We start from the raw sequence: 24,383 nt of genomic DNA on the forward strand, positions 1-24,383 counted from the left end.
AATTTAGAAACAAAGATTTGGAAGCTTGGTTGTTCATTCCTTTTGGGGTGTCAATGCTTCTAAGCTCCTTTAGCAGATAGGAAACATACATATGTACATATATAAGTATACACACACAGTTATATCTATATTTTTGTGTAGATAGATAGATGATAGAGAGTTAAAACGCAGGAGTTCACACTAATATCTCCAATTCCAATCCAATAACTCACATTTTTCTCTTGTTTCTCCCTAATTTGTAACTCCCTTCTCCAACAGTGAGAAACCTGACTCCTGTTATCCTCAGTATATTTACTTATTTATTTGCTCAACTCTCGTATACATCCAGTTTCCTAGCCACATCAGCCACCTCCTCGGCCCCATCTCCTCCTCAGCTCCCGCCATGACACTGCCTGCAAGAGAAGAGAAGAGGACACACCAAATGTTTAACTGGGGTTCTCTGAGCAGTGAGCCTGGGAATGAGGGAAGATCTGTACCTCGTATCTTCTATATTTCTTGAATTTTTCACAATAAGCGTGGGTCACTTCTATAGTGTATACATATAACCTATATATGTACACATTTAAGAAGAAAAATAATTTTTTTCTCTAAGTTTATTTGGTGTTGTCTGCTGGCAAACAGATAGAAGGTAACGAGAGCCAAATATGCGGAAATCTTAAAATGGAGATAGTTTACCCATTTACTTGAATTTCTGTGAGTATCAAAAAGGACATTTTCTAATTTATTGCCAAACCCTGGAGTGGATAAGCTAGTGTGTGTCAGGGGCCCACTGTGAGAACCCCAGAATTTATTCCTCCATACCTGCTCCCCTCCATCAATTCCAACTATAACTTGTTGGCCTCTTGTCTGTTAGACTTGTATATTGGGCCGTATGTGCTGAGGGAGAGCAATCACATGAACTACCCTGAGCCAAGGTGTTCCACCTGACAGTGACTGGGTGCTTCCACCTTGCCATTCCCCGAAGATACAATGGCCTAGTGAACCAAAAGTTAATTTTTCTCCCCTCTGGCAGTGTGAGAGGCATAGTTCATCTCTCTTCCTCATGTCACCCAGGGACTTAGGTCCCTTCCAAACCATGGCTCCTGAGTGTCATTTCCAAAAATGGAGTTGCCCTATTAGAGGCCTCTGCCATTGCCGGTGCCCAGTGGCAGCAAAGTCCTCAGGCATTCACCCCAATCAAGAGTCAGAGCAGGATCAGAAATTCCTCTAGGTATTCCAAGCAGAGCCAGTGGTTTAATTCGGGGATTTAGGTGCTTAACACCATCACTGGGAGAGCTGGTGAAGCAGGAGAAGTTCAGTTTGAGAACATACCACCAAAGCTGCAATCCAGGGAGTGGGAACCAATGTTACCATAGCAGCCACTCAGCTCCCCCAAAGCTGGGAAAGGGGCCCTGGAACACTGTTGCAGAGAAATGCCAAGTCCCACCCCCAGGCTTGTCCACAGAAAATAGATGGAAGGACAGGGATGTGAGCTCTGCCTGATGTCCATGCTCTGCCTGATGTCCATGTCATCTCATACGCCTGTTTCTAAGGAGGTCCTCTTAACTGACATCCAGTACTCTGGGAATAAGGGATTCTGGGAAATGGAATTTCAGACTTCTGCCTCTACAATGCAGAGAGGCACCCTGGAGGAATGGAAGGAGCAAGGAAGAAGGGGGGGGGGGAGCTAATCCACTGTCTCTTCTGCCTGAGACACACAGAGACTGGCCCTTGCTCCATCTTTTGCCCCAGCAGATTCACCTCATCAATCCTGTTTCCTACCCTGGGACCCAGCTAAGAGGGACACTCCCCATATCTGCCTGGGTCTTTGGCAGCTCCTCATCCCACTGACCAGTTTTTGGCTTAGACACAGTAGCCTTAATCTTTGTACCTCAGTCAAAACATGAAAGAGCTGCTAACAAACAGCTTTAATAAGGGAAGGCAAAGAATGACATTTTTAAAAGGGACCAGAAACTATAAAAAGACAAGTTTGCATTGCCCAGAATGCCTATCTAAATCAATTTGGCAATTTCATATTATTACTCATATTAATGTAAATTCATATTATTATTGCATACTATGTCTTATTTAATCTCACCATATTCCTGGGCACTTGATTTTACTCCCATTGTACAGATGAGAAAATCAATGCCAGAGAAGTTGAGTCACTAGCCAAAGCTACACTACTGGTCAGCTTCTCCTTGAGATCTGAATGGCCACTGTCCCAGGGTCACCAGGGATAGACCTTTGTGGAAATCCCACACTTCCAGCTGGCCTGGTCCACCAGCACACAGGCCCTGCTTGCCATGTTCCATACTTCGCTTCCCTGGAGGCTCCTCCTCCTCCACCCCCACTGAGCATGAGCTGGGGTAACTATCTTGGCCACATCACCGGAAGAGTTAACTGTAGGTCAGAAGTGCTTTTCTACCAAGAACAGAGAAAGGGAACAGACCCACAGGCTTTGTCCCCAAGAAGCTGATGAAAGGTCAGGGACCCCCAGCTCAAATCCTTCTCATTTTTGCCACTGTCCTCAGCAGCAGCCGGTAGCCTCCAGCTTTGACAAGATGAAGAACGATGCCTGGCAGCCTCATGAAAGAGTAGGTAGAAGCTTGGAGCCCTGCAGGCTATGGGGCCTCACAGAAGAATGGGGACTTATAGGGCCTCAGGGTTAGTTGTGGGTCCAAGGGGAAGGAAGAGCTTCTGCAGCACAGGAGTTCATAGGACTGCAGGCAAGACATCCAAACTCTCTAGGCCTCATCTTGCCATCTATAAATGGGAAATTGTGACAGAACCTTCTTCAGAGTTGTAGCAAGGAGTTAATTAGGCCATAGGCTTGTATAATGGAATCCATGTGCCATGTACTTTTCTAAGCTCATTTTATGGGTTAACTTAATCACACAACGACTTCAAGAGAGAGAGGTACTGTAATGTTTTCATAGAAGAGGAAATTGAGACACACAAGTCAAGTAACCAACTTTCCCAGCTAGACAGGGGTAAACCTGGGATTGGACCCAGGCTGTCTGGCCACAGACTATAACAGTCTATAACCACCAATCTCTCCTGCCTCACATAATTCCCACCACATTGTAAGTGATAACTACAATAGCAATGATGATATATGAACCAGATAGAATGTCCAGAAACTTGGCTATTACACATAAGTGACCCAGGCAGGGTGTTCTGAGAAAAAGCGCAGAAGCTTCAGTCAGAGCTGGTTGAGGAGACACTGAGGTCCAGGGCTCGGTTCTGGTGACCCCATAGCAGAAATATCATGAAAGGCTTGTTGGGGCCACCTTGAAGAGGGCCTGAAACCTCCATCCTGGGACCAGCTGGAGTAGGAAATGCTTATCATATCTAATAAAGATGAGATTGCAACAAAAGTAGGACTTTGAGGATATTCAAGAGGAAGTAAGCTACAGGCTGCTTTGGTGAGAGCAGGTGGAACAGAGAGGCACAGCTGTGTTATGGATACCCTGCTTCATGTGGCCTTGTCCTGGAAGGCCTTTTCCAGGAAGAAGCCTTCTTGAGGCCCAGCTAGCAGACCCTCTTCTATCCTAAGTCCCTCCCACGAGTAGCCCAGGCCTCCTTACTCTTCCATGATTCTCCCTGGGGCTGGGGCTGGGGCTGGGGCTGGGGCTGGGGCTGGGGCTGGGGCTTTTACTGGTGGCAAGGGTCCCTGGGCTTGGTTGGCTTTGAGCTGTAGGAATTGATAGCAGCATATAGAAGCATAGCCACTTATAACTGGCCCTTATTAAGCAAGAGCAACACAAAGGGAGAGGGTCTTTCCAAAAGGCATGGTATAGGCATACAAGGGAGTTGGACAAAGACCCAGGCCCAGATCTGGGTATATGGGAGCAAGTGTTGTAAGAATTCCAGAGTATAGAGGGCTGGGGCATTAGGTGATATAGGACACTCACAGTTTCTGACTATAAGCACAGGTAGATTTTTTTCTGAACTAATGACTTGCATCATCCTCAAAATGCTGTGACATCTGCTTCCAGAATATGCTCACTCTCCTGACTAAGAAATTGTTCCCTGCCCCTAGAAAACCAAGCCTAGGAGGTCATTTCATGACAGCCAAAAATTCTGTGCCTTCTTCTCCCTATGCTAGAGCCAGGATCTCCCCTAACTCATAATGTGTAGACTCCAGCCTCTATCAGGTTGGGCCCTCATACCCTAAAAGACTGGAAATCATAGCTCTGGGGGAAAAAGCTGTGGGCACCCAAGTGGTGGCAACTGTCTATTACAGCCTATATCTGTCACCAACATAATCCGTGGTCACTGAGAGTAGCAGCTATACAGTGGAGGCTGGGTGGAGCAGGCTATCACTCCAGGGTGACAAGCTGACCACTTCCTCCAGGACAACCGGGGACTTCATTCTGTCTCCCCAGATGGCTCCACTCAGTCTGTAGAGAACTTAATTCCTCTGCCTTTCTGACTGTCTTGGGGAAATTTCAGCTTTCAGAACCTTCTCGATAGGGAAGAAAGGGCCAGCTCGCGCATGAGAATTGACCCTGGAGTGTGAGCATGTTTACCTGTCCCTGTCCCATTAGCTTTAGGCCACAGACCATGGTTGGTTAGATAGATAACGAAGCTAGCTTGCTACTCCAGAATGTCACCACCAGGTTTCAGGCTCCAGAGAATTCTTCCTGCGGCTATGAGAAGGGGCAGGATGTCCTAAGTACCTCTCCTCCCTACTAGAATGCTGGCTTCGAGAGTGGGGGTGGGGTGGAATTTTATGTTTCATTCACTTTCGAATCCTGAAAACCTAGAAGAGTGCTTGGTACACGGTAGAGGCACAGTAAATAGTCCTCGATTGCATGAATATTGATAAAAACTAAAAGTCTTCAGGTAGACTTAATGGTCATGAGTCTTTAGACATTAAAGTAATACTAAAATACATAAATCAAAAGCTATTAGAAACATAAGAACATGACAAGATAATAAACATATATAATGTTCTACATGGGAGAGTTAACACAAATAAATCCTCCTAGAGAAATTGATAGGTTGTATGGATAACATATAAATAAGGATATTGAATGAAAATCACAAGCCTAATCTAATAAATATACCTGTGGAATATTTATAAAAAGTGAACAGATACTACTAGGCCATAAAGAAAAGCTCTGTAAATTCTGCAAAAGTGGGACATATTAATATTGGCTGCTACCTTTTTTGCATAGGCTAGGGAAACCATAAAACAAAGAATAGGAACACATAAAAAGAAAACAATAAACCCATCCCTATATATCTATATTGCTATAGTACAAACTACTAAGGAATAAACTATCAGGAAATCAAATCGTGCAACATAGGTAAGTCTAAAAATAATAATAACAATAAAGGTATTTAAAAGAAATACAGCAAGGGGTGCCTGGGTGGCTCAGTCGGTTAAGCAGCCAACTTCGGCTCAGGTCATGATCTCGCAGTCCATGAGTTCGAGCCCTGTGTCGGGCTCTGTGCTGACAGCTCAGAGCCTGGAGCCTGTTTCAGATTCTGTGTCTCCCTCTCTCTGAACCTCCCCCGTTCATGCTCTGTCTCTCTCTGTCTCAAAAATAAATAAACGTTAAAAAAATTGTTTTTAAATAAATAAAAGAAATACAGCAAAATGTTATTTCAAGCCTGTGATAGAGGAGAAGTTTCTAAGATCGATAAAAAGCTAAGAAGCCATAAAAGAAAAGGCCAAAAGAAAAGCCAAAAGGAAAATATGAATACGAACAGATTAAAGTCCTACTCAGCCAAAGGTATCATACCAGGTAGAATAGATTTCCATTTCTGGTCCTAATGGAGTAGCTGGACCAGTCCTTTTGCTGTCAGCAACTGGGAAACTGGACAAAACTCATGAAACAATTGATGAACAATTGTTTTCAGACATTGGACAATTGCAACCCAAGTTCCTGGCTAGGGAAGCAGACAGGCTGAACCCACCAGCCCCCTAGGATTCTTCCTGGAGGCTCCTGCCAGACCCCAGTGCAGGGAGGAGGGTCCCGCCCGCACAGGGAATGACAGTTGCACTAAGTATGGAGAGAGGAAGATGGGAGTTGGGGGAGACTGAGAGTGCTAGGATTTGGGGAGGAACATGAAGGAGAGGCAGTTGTACAGAGGAAGAGCCACAGAAACCTACATTGGGCTCCCTGTGCCTGAATGCATAGGACGGGACTCCACAAGGCTGGGCAAAGAGCTGCTCTAGAAATTCTCATTCTAAATTGAGCTGGCAGAGATCCCAGTCCCTGGAAGGGGAGTGGGACCACGAGAAGAGGCCAAAGCCAGAGATATGACCTCAAGAGGAACAGTCGGGAAATGAGATGAGGCCAGCCACAGGACAGAAAGAAGTTTTTGGAGTGTTTTAAAGGCCTGGAAAAATCCAGCTCCAGCCCCATCTGCAACAAAGGAAATGCAGGAACACCTGGAATGACTATTACTTCTTGTGAATTCGTACCCCTGTAAGATGTCCCTGTGGTTTGTGTTAAACTTCTGCTGTTTTTCAAGGAACTAACTAAACATTCATAGCTATAAAGCCCTTAAACAAAGATATGCTTATTATGCTTGATATGACAGAAGGGACATTGAGGAAGGAGACCAATCCAGGGAGAACAAAGGGTGGTGGCCGTCACAGAGACAAGCACAACGCTTTTGTGCGTTCAGTATTTATTGAGGACCCGCTGTCTGGCAGGCCTGTGCCGGTTGCTGAGGGGAATACAGAGGCACAACAAGCCTCTGGTCCTGAAGAGCCCTTGATCCCATTGGGTCATGTGGGGTAAATATGTTTGAAGGGTTACATGAAAGGACAGAGCAGGAAACACAAAAGGCCAAATGGAAAGCCCCAGAGAACAAGCTGGGTTCAGAGGTTCACAAGGCATCAGGTCGGCGGGGGAGGGGTGATAGGGTGGGTCCAGAGCTGGCAGCGGCGGCCACGTTTCAGATCTGGCCTGTCTCAGGCCACATGCTGGTTGATGGGCTTCTTACAGACCCAGTGATAGGGGGTGTCACAGTGCATGTCATTCCACTTCTGCTCAATATGGACACAGTCTTCTGTCTGCCCATCCTGGTGCCGCCAGTTGTCTGGCTGATTTGTGCCCCAAAACCTGGAAACAAGACAGCTTTATTCCGCCAGACAAAGGAAGTGTCCCTTCCCCCGACTTTGGTATAAGGAGCTGAAATGACATGGGTCCCTAATCTCCTGGTGGCCGTGGATGGGGACAGAGCTGGGCCCAAGGGTGCCCTAAGGGTGGCTCTGTTGAGGTTGCCTTTAGTTACTGAGGGTCAAGGGATAGGAAGGGTGTCTGAAGCTGTAAGCCCCCACCCCGGAATTCACATCCAGATACCTTCTGGTGAAGGCACGGCCTTCAAAAGTTACAGGATAGGCAACAAACAAACAAACAAAGAACAACAACAACAAAAAAAAGGCAGGAAGACCCACTCATAGGCCACTTGCCAGCCCCAGGACCTGTCTTGTTCTGATACCCCTCTGTGGAAGGGTCCACACAAGGACCACAATTATGCACACCCCGCACACATCATACACATCATACATACACACATATCATACATACATACATACCACACATCACACATACATCACATACACAACCATACATCCACTCTTTATACACACATCACACATACACATCATACACATATATCATACACAACAGTAACACTTACTGGGCAGGAATACACACACAAGACAAGGACATGCAAAAGTCTCTAGCCAGACCTGCTCCAGACTCTGCTTAGGACAGCACCAGATAGTTCTGGACTCACACTCTGCTCCGGAAAGCATTGAATGGTGTCCCGTCCACCCAGCGCCAGAAGCCCTCCTTGCCCCTGTCAGTGAGGCCAATCCAGTGGTGAGAGGTACTCGTGAACTTTACCAGAAATTCCTGCAGAGAAAAGGCAGTGTTTAATCCTATGTGAGGAGCTCATTTTCCCGGCCGTATGGAAAAGGAGTCTAGGCTGTCCTCTCCCTGGTCCTGGGGCATGAAGCCCACTCCTCTGCAGGAGCTGAGCCCCTTCCTGAACCTTCCATGGTTTGTCCAGAGTTGAGGGCAGGATCCAGGTGCCCTCAGAGAAAATCCGTCTTCTCCCATGTTGACGTGATGAGTGTGCCTTCACTGGGACAAAGACCAACCATGCAATAAAAAATAGCATGGCCTTTGACAGATATACAAGAATAGCCTCAGAAGAACCACAAAGGATGGGCAGTTCTGTAAGTTGAAATGGACCAAACTAATTATGGTCCTTTGACAAGAACCCTAGTAAATTCTGGTAAGGACCTTTGGCAGATGGGCCACCCAAGGTCCATATTGCCTTTGGTGGTCCTCAAACTTCTGTGTCTGGCTTTCCCAGGAAGCCTGGGTCTCCTGCTCATGGGCCTTCCACAGCCATTGGATTAACTGGTGTTAAACTCGGGACTGACAACTAGAGCAGACGCTGAGGGGGAAGTGAGGAATGGGGAGGGACATATGTTCCCAACACTTTAAGGGCAGTCACCCATGCCACCTCTCTTTGCCCTTCCTCACTGTTGACATCTGTGGGCCTCTGGGTGTCTCCCTCATTCATCAAGAACATCGAGGTTTGCTGTCAGTGTTTTCACCTCCAGACAAGGCACTCGTTGCAACCCAATAAACATCTGCTCCCTGACTGACAGAGGAAACATGCAGGAAACAGCCCAGGCTACTGCAAGAGGAGAAAGGCCAAAGCACCAAGGTCCCTCATCCCACACCAAGCCCGTCAGCACCACCCCAAGCCTGCAGCTCTGACCTGCTCCTCCTCAGAAGTCACTGAAGCCAGGTGGGCTCCCTGGGACACACAGAACTGCTCAGCCTCATGCCAAGACTTCTTGACGTGAGAAAAGTAATACAAGCTCCCGCTGTAGGCATTCCAGCCTTGCAGGATCAGCTGAAGAAGTTGATCTGGAGCAAAGGTTGGGGAGGAGAGAGAACCAGGGGCTGGATGTGGATGCCCCAGAGCTGCCCTTCCTGACATCTCCAGGGACTGGCCACCAAGAGTCACAGGCCCACACAGCGCTTGATGCCCAGTGCTTGGGGGCAAGACCTGGGAGGCTGCACCCCCAGCCTGATACCCAGTACAACAGAAAGCAGCCCAGGACACCTGGCTCCATCTCTCCAAGGATCTTCAGATAGCTTTGTTACCTAGGCAACACTTTCTTTCCAGACTCCTGCATTCTGGCTCCACTACCCTCTTTCCCCATTCACTGCTATCACCTGACAGTCCTCTGCCTCTCAGTTCCTGCCATCTCCCTAGAAGACTTTACAGCCATCCCGTGGTGTCAGCCATTTCCTTGACTTCATCTCCATCCACTTCAGCTGCCCATACCCCAGACCATACTCAGGACCTGGTCTACCTGACCTCCCAATGTCAAGCTCTAGTAGCTCATTCCATGAGCACAAGCATCTTGTGTTCTCAGCTCTTTCATTCCTCCCCACTATAACGCTCTGCTTTCTAACATCATCTGTACCACAGCTCTTTGAAATGGGGCCACAACAGACTCGCTTATTCATTCATTTATTCTTTTGTTCAACACCCATGGTTCAGTGTTTTTTAACTTCTGTGAACCAGGGACTGTTATACAAAGACCAGTAAGACATGATTTGTGCCCTCAAGGAACGTACAGTCTAGTAAACAAGACAGATGTAAAAAGGGTGTTGAAGATGCATTCATTGAAAACCATGTGCATGCTAGAATAGAAGCATAAAAGACAGTCTGGTCTATTTCACCTGGGCTGCAAGTGATGCTCTCAGGAAGGACTCGTACGTAGGTGAGATTCACTTGAGCTAAGTCTTAAAAGACTGAGGAAGAGTTTGCCAGTTGGTCAGTGCCAAAGAGAGCATCCCAGGCAGGGGGAAAAGTAGACACAAAAAGCATGGAGGTGTGAAACAGCATGGCATGGCCTGATCTGTTCAAGTGCTTGGGATGGTCAGTGCATAAGGGACAGGAGACAAACTTGGACAGGCTCACCAGCACCATATCGTACATGCCGTATAAAGGAGTTTGGGGTTTTTTCCCCTTGTGAGCACAGGGAAGCCCTGAAGTGTTTTAAGAAGGATAGTAGTATGCTCAGATTTGCATTGTAATAATGTCAACCTGGTGACAGTGTGGAGACTAAATAGGAAGAAGCCAATCCTAACCGGGCCAGAGATACCAATTAGAACATAGTTGCAAATGTCTCAGTAATTATGGTGAGTGTGTAAACCAGGGGTTTCAAAGAGTGGTCCCAGACCAGCAGCATCAGCATCATCTGGGAATTGGTAGAAATGTAAATTTCTCAGACCCACCCAGACTGGCTGATTCTGAAATTGTTTCTTAACAGTTGGTAGGTTTTTTTTTTTTTAATGTTTATTTATTTATTTTTGAGAGAGAAAGAGACAGCACAAGCAGGGGAGGAGCAGAGAGAGAGGGAGACACAGAATCCAAAGCATGCTCTAGGCTCTGAGCTGGAGCTCAGACCCATGAACCGTGAGATCACGACCTGAGCCGAAGTCAGATGCTTAACTGACTGTGCCACCTAGGCATCCCAACAGTTGGTGTCTTAACAAACCCTCTAGGTAATCCTGATGTATTCCAAAACCTGAGAACCGGTAGTCTAAACAGGATTGGCAAACTGCAACCTGCAAGCAACCTCTTTTTATAAATAAAGTTTTATTGGAACACAACCACATTCTTTATATACATCTTTGGCTGCTTTATTGCTACAGCAGCAGACATGTTGCAACAGAGCCTGTTCATCCAGAAGCCCAAAATATCTACTATTTGGCCCTTTAAGAAAAAGTTAAACTAATGGTTCTCAGTCCTCACTGCCCATTAGAACCATCTAAGGAACTTTTTAAAAAATTCTAATGCCCACACTGCATCCCAGATCCCCAACCCCTCCAAAAAAAGTCAGAGTTCTGAAGGTGGGTCCCAGGCATCACTATTTGTAAAGCTCCTCAGGTGATCCCAGTGTGGCCCCAAGGTGGAGAAACACAGGTCTATGCTAAAGCAGTAGGTAGACATAGGACAACAGGGGGCATTGGAGGGACATTACGGAGGGCAGACTTCCAGGCTCTGACAGACCAGGAATCCTCAATGCTGCCTGCCAAGGCCCTCATTTGTCAGCTCTCTTTAGCAGCTGCTCAAACTGTCCCCTCTCCCATCCTTAGCAAGTGACTGCCTACCCTACCTAGGAAGAGGCACCACTAAAGCTTGGCTGCCTCAGTTTCCTATTCCCACATCTGCAAACCTACTGCCACACCTCTTCCTCCTAGCTTCAGAGGTTCAAGTATTTATTGTCCCAGCGCTTCAAGGTGAATTCCCTCAGCCGTGTATGTCATTCCCAGTCTCTCCCTCCTCCAACCTCCTCCCTCTTTGCTGGCTCCTTTCTCCCATCTTCAGACCAAGCTTATCCTCTTAATCTAGAAAAACCCTCTCAAGGAAGTTCACCAAAATGTTAGCAGTGGGCTCATACAGAAAATATAGAACTTTTCATGGAAATACAAGTGGTTGTTTTCTCATCATTCTCTTTCTCAATATTTGCCACGTTGTCTATAATTAATATGGAGGTTTTATAATGTAAATATCGATTACGTGTTTTTTTTTCATCCCTCCCTCCACCATGTCACCCCCTCTCCCCCACAGCCTCCTCTGCTCCTCAGCCGAGGTCCTTGAATGGCTTGTGCACTTGAGCTCTCATTCACACCCTGCTGATGGTGGTCTGGCCTCTAGGCCACACACAACTCTCCACTGGAACTTCATTACCAATGACTTCTTAATTGCCCAGTGTCAGCGGGTGCTTATTGGTTATTTCACATGACCTCTCAGGCATTCGCTAGAACTAGCTCCTTCCTTCTTGAAGTTCCCTCCTTCCTTGACTTCCCCAACTGCACATCTCCTGGTTCTATTCCTTCCTCTAAGACTGCCTTTTCTAATAGTCTCCTTCAAAAACTCATCTTTTCCTTCTTGCCACCTGAAGGTTGACTTTCTGTTTCTGCCCTCAGCCTTTTTCCCACAAAGCATTTTATTGTATGCAATGCCTCCTGCCTCCACCAACACCCACTGCCACAACCAGAACCAACATAACCACAGCTTCCACATCTGTGTCTGCATCCAGGGCCTAGTCACCTACACTCCACACAGCATGCAGATGACAACCACTTGAATATCCCCAAAGCATCTCAGGCTCAGCATGTCCAAATCTCACTGCTCTTCTCCCTTCTTTTATTCCCTCTCAGTCAGGAGGCCCATCTAGTCAGACTCTTTGAAGCCCTTCAATATACCCTCATTTCCTAGAAGATGCAACCCAAACTCAGAAGCCTTCCACATCCAGCTGATACGTCTCCAGGTCTACCTAATGATTTTTTTTAATGTTATTCATTTTGAGAGAGACAGAGACAGAGAGACAGAGCACGAGCAGGAGAGAGGCAGAGAGAGAGGGAGACACAGAATCCTAAGAAGGCTGCAGGCTCTGAGCTGTCAACACAGAGCCCAATGTGGGGCTTGAACTTACGAACCTTAAGATCATGACCTGAGCCGAGGTCGGATGCTTAACTGACTGAGCCACCCAGGTGCCCCTAGCATAGTGATTTTCAAAGTGCAATCATCAACCCATTCATGGGAGGCATCAAGGTCTTTTGGTTTTCTGGGGTTTTTTGTTTTTTGTTTTTATAAAAGATTATAGGGGTGCCTGGGTGGCTCAGTTGGTTGAGCACCTAACTCTTGATTTCAGCTCAGGTCATGATCTCATGGTCATGGGATCAAGCCCCATGTTGGGCTCCACACTGAGCATGGAGCCTGCTTAGGATTCTCTCTATATATCCCTCTGCCCTCCCCCACCCATCAAATAAAAAAAAATAATAGATTATAAAATATCAGAGTGCATCCATGTGTTAAAATGTTTGCTTTTGAAATGTGTGTGTGTCTTTGCGCGTGTGTGTGTATGCATATGTGTGTGAGAGAGAGAGTGAGAGAGAGATACACATAATTATACTGGGTCACAATATAAAATTAATTTCAGGCTGTGCTTACATTCCAAACAGTTTTAAAGCCACCATCCTGGCCCCTGCCTACTAACCTCTCATCAACTGCCCTCTTGGCCACAGTCCAGTCACAGAACTGCCTGAAGTTTTCTGAACCTCATGGTTTCACATCTTCATGACTATGAATCTGCCACCCTCTTACCCTACTTGTTTGACAAACACCTATGAGTCCTTCAGGGCCCAGTTCAAGGGCCATCTTCTCTGCAAAGCATCCTTTAATCCTTTGTCCTCCAAAAAAATTCTCCCCCCCTCAGAAGATCCCTTGTCTATATCAGAGGACATCAACCTCAGGAGATCCTTTCTCCCTCCTCTTTGCTCCTATCCACCCCAGTTCCTAGAGCTGTCCCTTACCTAACACCTCTTGCACCTCTTTGCATATCTTCCACACATCGTTCGTTTCTCAAGTATTGTTTTGTCACTCTGGCCAGATGACAAACAACTTGAGAGCAGGGTCAGCTGCCTTATGCCACCTTTACCACTGCCTAGGATTCAGCCCTTCTCCAGCACCCAGCCTCCTTCCTAGGGGGATACGTGCTGAAGTAAGCAAAAGACTGAAGGGACAGAAGACTCCAGCCACCCAAAAGACTATATGTCCCGGCCAAGCCCTTGCCTCCCACTTACTTTGTGTCCTCTGTAGCTGCTCCTGGGAACCAAAGGCCACACGGAGTGTCTCCAGGCGACTCTGCTCCTCCTGGATTCTCGTAGTTAGTGTTTTGGTGTCCTGTAGATCCCCTTTTAACCTCTGGATCTCAGCACTGGCCTTCTGCAGATTGCTCTCTAACATCTGGGTCTTGGAATCTAAGTCTGAAGCAGCCTTCATTCCTTGTTTTAGGGTCTGTATCTCTCTGCTGGCATTTTTCAAATAACCATTTAACACCTGAATCTTGGAATCTAAGGCATTGGAATTTTCTAGCTCTGTTTTTAATAACTGGATCTGAGCATCTGTCTGCTCCAGATGGTGGCTTGCTTCTTGGGTCTGGGCAGTGACAGTCTCTAAATCTCTTTTTAACAAGTGAATCTCATCACCTGCCCTTTTGAAATGATCTCTTAATAACTGGATTTCAGAGCTGGCATTGTCTAAATGGCCTTTCAGAAAAGTCTGGGTCTGGGAGTTTAAAGCATTTGCATTTTGCAGGCTTCCCTTTACCCTCTGGATCTCAACATTGGCTCCTTCCAAACTGCTTCTTAAAACCTGATTTTGGGCCCTTAAATCATGGACACTATCCAATTGGCCTCTCAAAACATGGATCTGAGCATTAGCATTCTTTAAGCTACTGTTTGCCAGCTGGGCCTGGGCATTTGCCATTTCCAACCCTGCCTTCAATATCTGAATTTCAGTGTTGGCATTTTCTAAGCCTCCATTCAACATGTGGAGATCAATGCTGGCATTTTCTAAACTGCTTTTTAAGAAACTGTAGGTCTGGGAATTTAAAGCATTTGCCTTTTTCAGATCTCCTTTTAGCTTCCGGATCTCAGCACTGGCACCTTCCACGGAACTCCTTAACATCTGGGTCTGGAAAGTCAAGGTATTGGCAACCTGTAGAACTCCTTTTACCATCTGGATGTCAGCACTGGCATTTTCCAGATGACCACCGAGCACCTGGATCTGAGAACTGACATTGTCCACTCTACAAGTCAACATCTGCATCTCCATGCTCCAGGTGCTGGAATTCTCCACGTGGCTTTTAAACATCTGGATAGTCTCTTGCCACTCTGCCACCCTGCCAGAGTGGTGGGAATCTGGAGGGAGTAAAGGGAGAAGGTAGCCACAGAGGCCAATTGCATAGGGAAGCATTAATTAAATGGGCCAACCACAGTGTTCTTGACATTTCTGAGGGAAATGTCTAAGACACAGCGCTAAGTCCTCCTTAAGCTGCCTCCTGCTCACTGCACCCACCCAGACCCTGGGAATGAGCATGCTGAGATTGTGAGCCAAAAATTTAAATAAATAAAGGCCTATTTAGCTGTCCCCCCATGAACTGAGGGGCAGAAGGATTAAAATACTTGCCTATGTAAACTAGCTATCAAGAAGAATCATGCTGGTGAGGCGTGGATTATTTTGCCATTGTAATTGAACTTGAAAGTAACTGATTATATCATTTAGAGCTGCTGAAGCTTAACTCCACTAAAATTTCACTATCAGATGGGTCATTATGAAAAAGAAAATAGGTATGAGTAAAGCCCATGTTTAGTCTTCCACTATATTTGCACACCAAGCACAAAGCCTCTTGATTCATCATTGTTACTTCTTAAAAACTGTGTAGACAACAAACATAGTTTTCTGATCACAAATTCCAGAAACTCAACAACATAGGTACCTGTTGGGTTCAATGGGTACCTGTTCAATCCACAGGGCTATAGTGGAGACCCTCCGGGTGATACTAGACCCTAGAACCTTCTTAACGGGCTGGCACACCCAATGTTAACATCAAGCAAGAGTCCCAACAGAAGTTGAGGATATGGGACACCTGAGTGAAAGCCCTGATCATTGGGGTGATTCAGGGAACTCACAGCTCCTTTCATCTGCATGGTCTTTCCCACCAGACCCACCTGCAGCTGCCTCTGGTCCTCCTAGCACCCGTTGCTCACCTCACAAGCTAAGACCTAATCTCAGACTTTCATGGTCTAAGACTCTTGATTCCAGTCTTCTCTCAGGAATAGAGTGAAGAACCCAAGTAGGGAGGGACCCTATGCCTCATGCCCTATCTAGGTAAGTGTATGAGGCCTCAGCCACTGTGCTGAGGCCAGGCCAGGTGGGGCCAGGTGGCCTTTGAAGATGCCTTGTAAAGGTAGACAAATACATCAATGGAACAGAATAGAGAATCCAGGAGTAGACCCACATATATATATGGATAATTGATTTTCAACAAAGTCACAAAAGTAATTCATGACAATCTTTTCAACAAACAGTGTGGCAACAATTGTCTATCCACATGCAAAATAAAAATTGACTTCATCCTCACACCATTATATAAAACTCAACTCAAAATTGATCATAGGCTTAAATGTAAAGCCAAAAAGTGTGAAATTTCCAGGAGGAAACATAGGAAAATGTCTTTGTGACCTCAGGATAGGTTTCCAACATGAAACCAAAAGTACAATCCATAAAAGAAAAAGAAATTGATAAATTAGACTTTATTAAAATTTAAATCTGGTCAAGAGAACGAAAAGACAAGCCATAAACCAAGAGAAAATATTTGCAAATTACATGACTGATAAAGGACCAAAAAGAGTACATACTATATGATCAATTTTACATAAAACTCTAGAAAAAGCTAATTAATCTATATTACCACAAGTAGATCAGTGGTTGCCTGGGGAATAAAGGGAGGAGGGGAGAGGGAAGGATGACAAAGGGCACAAGTAAACTTTGGGAGGAGGAATATGCTCATTATCTTGATTGTGGTGATGGTTTCATGGGTATACATGTAAGTCAAAACTTATCTGATTGTACACTTTCAATATTGTAATTTATTATCTGTCAGTTACACCTCAATAAAGCTGGTTTTTAAAAAGATCATGTCTTTCTGTAAGAAGACTGGAACACATTCAGGGGTCTGGGGGCATCAGAGGAGAGGCTTCTCCTAGAGTCTGGGTATCTGAATGCCCCAGCTCCCCCACCCCACCCTGCCCTGTGGCTACTCACTGTAGGGTTCCACAGGTAACTGGCTGGTGGTGTTGTCCTCTCCGGCAATCATGGCGGAAAACTCTTGGAAAGAGTCATATGGCTCCAAAGGAAGTCTTGGCTTCTGTAGAACTGAGACACCCATTCCCGAAGGGTCAGCACAGGCTCTCTGCACTAAGGCTGGGAGAACAGGCTGCCCCACCCCCCGGGGTTCGAGAAGGAGGGAGATGGCACTAAGGACCTCTCAGACTTTCCTCCATGGGCCTCGGCTCTTGGGAGGCTCCCCTTGGACAGGACCTTGGATGAGTCCCAGGAAAGATCTGGTTCAGGCCTGGGGCCAGAGACAGACTGACTCTTCTGGGAGTAGAGGGTATGCATCTGGTCCCTGTGGGACTTCTATGCAGGAAGATGGAGAGAGTTGGTGGGGGGTCAGGTCACTTAGGAGCTTACCCATAACAAAGAGAACCACCAGCAAGGAGGCAACAGTCACAGCCATAACCGCCAGGGTGGTCTGAACAAGCCTTGGCCTCCTGGGGGCTGCAGGAGCCCCTGCCGCAGAGTCCAGCCCTACAAGGGAGAAGCCAGTGTACAGGAGGAGAATGTGTTGTATGGGCTGGACAGGATGCGCTCAGTCTCTTGGACTGTCCGATGAGGATAAGAACATTGGCCACACTTATCATGCAGGTGGGAAATAAAGCACTTGGAAGCGTTCGCCAGAGCTAACTGGGGGTGTGGTAGCAACACAAAGGTAAAGAGACGACCACAACCCAAAACCTAGAGGAGGTGCACAGGGCAGAACCCAGCACAGAGAAGGGCAACAAACATGCAGTGTGCATGAAAGAAGAAAGGAGGGAGACAGGGAGGGACAGAGAAGGAGCCTGACCTCTGAGTCCCAGGGCTAGGCTTGCTCTTGGACCCTGACCAGAGCAGGACTCACAGCCCTTTGGGACCACTGCCTCGCCCATAACCTGACCCAGGTCAGTGCTGGAGCCTCCCTCTGCAGGGTCATAAAGCCCTGCATGGATGTCCTATGAGTGTGGAGGTGTGGTTAGGGATAAACAGTGTACAGAGAAATCTATTCCAAGGCAGAGAGACACCAGTCTGGAGCCCCTGAGGCCTTGTGGGGCCAGCCCAACACGCAGAGATGGGACTCAAAACCAGGTCCCTCTGAATTCAGTTTATTCTTTCTATTGACAGGTTGCCATCCCCAAGGAAAAGGGTCTGGGGAGGTTCACACAGACACTAGGGTGTGCGCCAGGCTCTCCATCCTCACCTAACCCACCTTCAGCCCTTGCCTGTTTATTCTGGAGGCTGAGACAGTGAGGAGCCAAGCTCTGGCCTGCCAGGGAGGGGCTGGGAGACAAGCAAGCCAATTCCTAATGAGGATAGGCTCATGCCTCAGTTTTCTCACCTCTGGGCTGCAGGGAGACACTCTGGTTGTCTGTGAAAAAGTGGACCTTGTCACAATTCATATCTTCTTCCTTTATGCTCCAATGCTCCTCCCTGCCGCAGACTCCAACGGGGCTGTCCGGTGGGCCAGTAGGGATAGGAAGCGAAGCTGAGATACCCCGGACTTATATGGCCCTACGTAGGGCCTGACCATCCTGGAAGCTCTGCCCCCCTCCCCTGCTGATTCTGCAGAATCACCCCAGTGGTGTCCTTCCCCTCCAAGCTCCCAGGCGCCAGACTGCCCTGCCCTCCCCTCAAGCCTATCACCCCAACCACCACTTTCCAGGATAGCTCCCAAAGCTAGCCTCAAATACTGTTTCACTGGCCTCCGGAGGGGGTGCAGGTCCTTCTCAGCTTCGTAGAAAAACATCCTTGTGACCGGTGGCTGATTCTTAATCCTAGCCCAGACCCTGGAAAGTAACAGGAAGTCAGGTAAGGGGAGGAGGAGCTGGGTAAGAGCAGCAGGGATTTTCAGGCCAAAGGTAGGGCTGAGGTGACTCTTGCCCACTTAGGACTTCACAACTGGCAGGGGAGGGAAGGGTCTGTAGTAGAATAAAAAGTATATTTGGTCTTGGGGCACCTGCGTGGCTCAGCCAGTTAAGTGTCTGACTTCGGCTCAGGTCAGTATCTGACGGAGCCCTGCACTGAGCTGTCAGCTCAGAGACTGCTTCAGGTCCTCTGTTCCCCTCTCTCTGCCCCTCCCTGTGCTCTCACTCTCAAAAATAAATAAACATTTAAAAAAAAAAAAAAAAAAAGCTTCAGATCCTCTGTCCCCCTCTCTCTACTCCTCCCCTTTCTCTGCCCCTCCTCCTCTCTGTCCCTGCCCCGCTCTCTCTCTCGCTCTCTCTCTCTCTCAAAAATAAATAAAATAAACATTTTTTTAAAAGTGTATTTGGTCTTTGTCCCAGTTCCTTGGAATTTCCCAAGTGATAGGAGCATTTTTTATCTTTCATAAAGAGCCCCTTTTGAGCATACTTGAGCTTATGCTAATGAAGTGACTCACGATGGGCCCCTAGATGGTTTCAGGATAGGAACTGATCCCAGAAAAACCAAACTCCCACCTATCCAATCCCATCCCCACCCCAGACTTCCAGGTGGGAGACGGGGCCTGGAGATTGGGTTACAAAAGATTTGAGGAACTTTTAAGGACTTTCCTCATTAGTGAATACATCCACAAGCCAGAGGGTGTCACATCCCAACTCCACAGGAACAGAGGCTATTGTGCTCTGGACTCTTCTGAGCCTAGCCCTACGTATCTCTCCATATCTCTTCATCTGGCTTTTCATTTGTATCCTTTATTGTAAACTGTAATAGTAAACAGTGATTTCCTGAGTTCTGCGAGTCATTCTAGTGAATTATTAAAGCTAGGGAGGGTCACCGGAGTCCCCCGATTTGCAGTTGGCTGCACAGATGTGTGGGTTGCCCGGAGACTCCACTTGCGGGTGGAATCTGAAGTGGGGGCAATCTTGTGGGACTTAGGCCTTCACCTGTGGGGTCTGTGCCGACTCCAAAAGTCACTGTGAGAATACCAGCTCGATGTCAGAGAATTGGTTGGTATCAGAAAACAGCAAATGGGACCCAACTTGATCCAATTTTGCCCCTCTGGCCGATTGGATCCACGCTCCCTTGAGTCGATTGAGTTTGGGACAAACTAAAAAAGAAACTGATGGATAAGCCAATGTGCAGCTTTGCAGTGAGACTGCAACTTCCCTGCTTCAGGGAGTCCCTGCTGCTTGTGGGCCTGGACTTAGAAAACAGGGAAGTGAGACATCCTGGTGGAGCCATGTGAGCCCACAGGCCCCAGACCCACAAGGGGGTAAACAGCTGAGCAGAATGAATACTTCCACTGGTTGGTCATCACACCCTTCCCTAAGTCAGTTCCAAGGTTAATGGTGGATTCTTGTTCCTTGGTTCCCCAATACTTCAGATGGTTATAATCTTATCAAAATGGGTCACATTTTCCCTAACTCATAACAGTCTAATTACGTATTTGTCCTCTATCTCACCAGTTACCCATTTACAAGATGTCGGTTCTACCTGGCAAATGGCTTGGGCCACCCTTATTGTTGCTTTTTCCTATTTCCACGCTATTTTTTCCTATTTCCACGCTCAGTTTCTACATCCTGTTCCCAAATCCCAGAGTCAGCTTCCCACAGACCCTCTGAGCGCTAAAAAGCCTGCAGCCCAAATGCAATGTTGGAGAAGCCATCCTTCAAGTGCCTCATCCCGAGGCAGGGTCAGGAGAACAGCCTCCGTCTAAGAGGAGCTCCTGTCATGGATGCTACTGTCAACTGAGTGCACAGCTGATATGCAGGGTGAGGAAGGAGGCGGTTGCCTGTATATACAGTTCATGATGCCATGGCAGTGTGTGTGTGTGTCGAGTGTGGAGCCGTCACCTGTTGGCCTGTTACCTCCTGTCCATTGAAAGCTGACCTGAGAGGAAAGGACACAGGAGGAACGTGAAGGCATCCATTTCTGGAGCAGTCAACAGCTCTGCCTGAGACCCCACGAGTGTTGAGCAAACACTTTCACCTTTGTAAAAGGGTAGCTGCTTGAGGTACCTCCCCAGAGGCCCATAAGAGGCCCTGGGGTGGCGAAAGAAAAGCAAGGGCCTACCTTGATTTCCATCTCCCCACACACAGGAAGGGCCCAGGCCAAGCCCACTCAGAAGCTGATTCTTCCTGGGACCTGAGAAGCTGAGGGAGCCTTAAAAGCAGAACTGAAAGGGGCAGAGTCTGGGCTAAGACAGGGCATAGTGCTGCAGAGGTGGTCGCCTCAGGTGTGACCAGCAGGACTCCCCATCCTGCCCCTACTTCTCTGTCCCCATTCCCCTCCCTACCCCAGGCTTTCTTTTTTTTTTTAATGTTTATTTATTTTATGAGAGAGAGACAGTATAAGCAGGGAAGGCGCAGAGAGAGAAACGCACACAGAATATGAAGCAAGCTCCAGACTTTGAGCTGTCAGCATAGAGCCCCACGCAGGGCTCGAACTCAAGGAGGGCAAGACCATGACCTGAGCCAAAGCCAGACATTTAACCGACTGAGCCACCCAGGCACTCCAGGCATCCAGCTCTTATTTCTCCTTCAAGAACACCATCTGCCAGCAGGAAACAATGGATTGCTACATCCTTGCTGAGAGGTTTCTCTGTTCTCCGGCCAGAATAAATCAAATGGACATTTTATACATTAATACCAGAACCACTCATCAGCTAGAACCTCTTACACATTGTTTTTTCCTTCCCTACTGAAGGGTACAGAGCCATACTCCTAGAGATGCAGACTCCTATCCTAGCTGCAGAAGCTTTTTAGTTACCCATATCAATCCCTATCAACACACGATGGTCAGCTGTCTTCCAGGAAGTAGCTAGATTCAGCAGTTTTGATGGAAAGGAGAGAGAGGCCCTGAGCAGTCTCCTGTCTTCAGGCATCTCTCCTGGTATTTGTCTTGAGAACGATGCTTCCCTCCTCCTCAGCCTGTCCAGTAGAGGTGAGGCTAAACCCATACCCAATTCCCAGCCCCAGGAATGAGTTTATGGCTTGATCACCATAACCCATCTCCCTGATCTCCCTTATTGCTTCAGGGATGAGCATGTGACCCAATGCTGGATTTTTGTTGGAGATTGTAGGCGTGGAGCTACCCAGATTGCTACTGGGGAGAGTCTGCCTGGCCCTGACACTAAACCTGATGCAGCCAGAGGCAGGGATGGAAAGAGGCAGCTTTGGGGCAGGATGTGAGCCCCTGTACCCAGCTTCACAAAGGGTCCCAACTTTGCTTCCCACAGCAAATCCAACAACAACAACAATCCGTCACATCACAAGCATCAATGCACCATCTCGCCCGGCTTTAATTTGGTTAATGTTTGTTTGTTTGTTTGTTTGTTTGTTTGTTTTGAGAGAGAGAGAGAGCGCACAAGCCAGGAAAGGGCAGGGAGAGAATCCCAAGTGGGCTCCAGACTGTTAGAGCCTGACGAGGAGTTCAATCCCATGAACCCATGAGATCATGACCTGACCCGAAATCCAGAGTCAGAAGATTAACCAACTGAGCCACCCAGGTGCCCTTAACTGGGTTAATCCTCTAACTGTTCTCCCTGTCTCTAGTCTTGCTCCTCTCAAGTCTTGTCGCCATATTGCAGGCATAATGATTTTTTTTTAATTAGATATCCATACACACATGATCTAGCTCCCTCAGCCAAGAAGAAGCAATGACACCCCAGTTGCAGTGACCACACACACAGTACCCAAATCTTGGTTTCTAATGTCATTATCCAAAAAAATTAAACCAGGGCTCCTTGGAGAAATGGCTGATTCTAGGACCAGGGCAGAAAATATACAAAATTAATCTGTAGTATTTTGTCATGCTTGGAAATAAAGAGATGTTTTTTAAAATGATGAAAGAATGTTAAAAAACACATAGGAGCCACCTGAAAGAGCTCCTAATGGCCAAAACTGGAACAATTTGAGCAAGAAAATAAATGAAGTACTATTGGACTATTACCCAAAGCATAAAACCCATGAATCCATACTGATAAGTAAACATTTGAATAAATAAGCAAATAGATAAATCTCCCACACAGAAAAATTCCAAATAATTTGTGTACATACTTGAATCTCAAGAAAGTAGAGGACACCTCCCCATTGCTTAAGTGTGGGCTGCTATGGTTTGAATGTTTGTGTCCCCCCTCCCAAATCTGTATGTTGAAATCCTAACCCCCAATTTGATGGTATTAGGAGGTGGGGCCTTTGGGAGGGATTAGGTCATGAGGTAGAGTGCTCATTAATGGGATTAGTGCACTTACAATAGAGGTCCCAGAGAACTTGCCTGCCCCTTTCGTCATGCAGAAGGATACAATAAGACACAAGAGTCGGTGACTGGAGGAAGCCCTCACTCAACCACGGTGGCACCCTCATCTTGGATTTCCAGGCTCCAGACCTGTGAGAAATAAATTTTTGTTGTTTATAAGCTACTTGATCAGTGGTATTCTATTACAGCATCCCAAATGCACTAAGACTGAGACTTCCTTCCAGAGAGTACAAAATGGAAAGGGGGGGGGGGAGGAGTAATTTTGCAGTAAGCGAACCTGACAAACATTACCTCAGCCTGGAGATCAAGGGCAGCACCCAGTAATGAGTCATGTCGACAGTGTATACCCATGATGAGAATAGCACTTTATCTCTGAGGTCTTCCTCCTAAAACACATCACCCTAGTTGGATAAAAAATATCAGATGAACCCAAATTGAGGGACAGTCTACAAAATATCTGACCAGTTCTCCACAAAATTGACAAGGTTACCAAAAACAAGGAAAGTCTAGGTGCAGGCAGAGTTAAGACGGTGGAGAAGTAGGGGGACCAGGATTTTCCTCATCCCTCAAACACAGCCGGGTTGACATCAGATCACTGGGAACACCCAGAAAATCAGTCTGCGGAGTGGCAGAAGGATCTCCATAGTTGGAGGGAGACAGCTTGGCAGGACTGGGGTGCATGTATGTGAATTGGGGGAGAGAAAACAGCATAGGCCCGGAGGGGAGGGAATCCCTTCTGTGCGGAGACAAAAGAGAGAGAAAGAGAGAGGGCTTCGGTACTGAGTTAGCACAAGAGGAAAGACCTCTCCAGACCGTGCACTGGGGAAAGAGAATTCCAGAGAGCACCAGTTTCTGTTTTGCAAACAGCCTTAGGAGCTGAAACTCAGAGGTTCCTAAAGTGAGCGACTTTCTCCGGAGTGGAGCCGGGAGCCGTGTGTGCGCACTCCTGGGGCAGAAGGAGCCCACCCCGGGGCGCTGTAGCCATCTCAGGGGTACGCTGGGAGAGAACAGTCCCCTTCCTCGAGTACTTTGGGAAGAGGGTTTATTGCCTCCTCAAGGACGAAAGGCTCTGCAGGTGCCAGCCAAAGGCCTTTTATCAGCAGGGCTGGGTGGCGCTACACCAGAACGGGGGGGGAGGGGGGTGTAGGGTCCTTTAACACATCAGGTTTTAAATCCCAGCTGATAAATAAAAAACGTTGAAAAAAAAAATTAAAAAAAAAAGGGGGCGCCTGGGTGGCGCAGTCGGTTAAGCGTCCGACTTCAGCCAGGTCACGATCTCGCGGTCCGTGAGTTCGAGCCCCGCGTCAGGCTCTGGGCTGATGGCTCGGAGCCTGGAGCCTGTTTCCGATTCTGTGTCTCCCTCTCTCTCTGCCCCTCCCCCGTTCATGCTCTGTCTCTCTCTGTCTGTCCCAAAAATAAATAAAAAACGTTGAAAAAAAAAAAAATTTAAATCCCAGCTGAGCCCCTAGGAGGCACAGGAGACTGTGGAGCAG

General features: G+C 47.3%; 2 protein-coding genes across 3 annotated transcripts in view; both read right to left on the reverse strand.

Annotated features, from left to right (window-relative positions):
• Positions 1-106: 106 nt before the first annotated feature.
• CLEC4F (C-type lectin domain family 4 member F) lies at positions 107-18,225 on the reverse strand. 2 transcript variants are annotated; one of them, XM_019441215.2, is made up of 7 exons: positions 18,053-18,225; positions 17,092-17,208; positions 16,663-16,773; positions 13,638-14,756; positions 8,746-8,897; positions 7,747-7,865; positions 107-392 (listed from the first exon to the last, which is right to left on the reverse strand). In XM_019441215.2, exons 1-7 carry the CDS (start codon positions 18,111-18,113, stop codon positions 371-373), a joined length of 1,701 nt encoding a protein of 566 aa, XP_019296760.2. In that variant the 5' UTR covers positions 18,114-18,225; the 3' UTR covers positions 107-370. The 2 variants fall into 2 exon arrangements, with proteins under 2 accessions (XP_019296760.2, XP_019296749.2); XM_019441204.2 differs by lacking the exon at positions 107-392 and adding an exon at positions 5,598-7,067 and having other exon boundaries at positions 18,053-18,221.
• A 124-nt stretch (positions 18,226-18,349) lies between these two features.
• The window catches only part of CD207 (CD207 molecule), a 68,367-nt gene continuing 62,333 nt past the window's right edge, over positions 18,350-24,383 (reverse strand). Inside the window, exon 9 of the transcript XR_008417892.1 lies at positions 18,350-18,500. The gene's annotated coding sequence lies outside the window, so the exon portion shown is untranslated. The remainder of the gene's footprint in view (positions 18,501-24,383) is intronic.

This window comes from Panthera pardus, unplaced genomic scaffold (assembly GCF_024362965.1).
Source record: "Panthera pardus isolate Hobbes unplaced genomic scaffold, ASM2436296v1 HiC_scaffold_25, whole genome shotgun sequence".
Taxonomy (NCBI): Eukaryota; Metazoa; Chordata; class Mammalia; order Carnivora; family Felidae; genus Panthera; species Panthera pardus.

Bases quoted from the DNA above. Each gene is read 5' to 3' on its own strand.
- CLEC4F (XM_019441204.2), bottom strand. From the start codon at position 18,113: ATGAATTGTGACAAGGTCCACTTTTTCACAGACAACCAGAGTGTCTCC. The intron at 14,757-16,662 runs GTGAGTAGCCAC...TACTCCCTCCAG, and splicing joins GTTACCTGTGGAACCCTACA to ATTCCCACCACTCTGGCAGG. The intron at 7,866-8,745 runs GTCAGAGCTGCA...TTTTCTCTGCAG, and splicing joins TGACTTCTGAGGAGGAGCAG to GAATTTCTGGTAAAGTTCAC.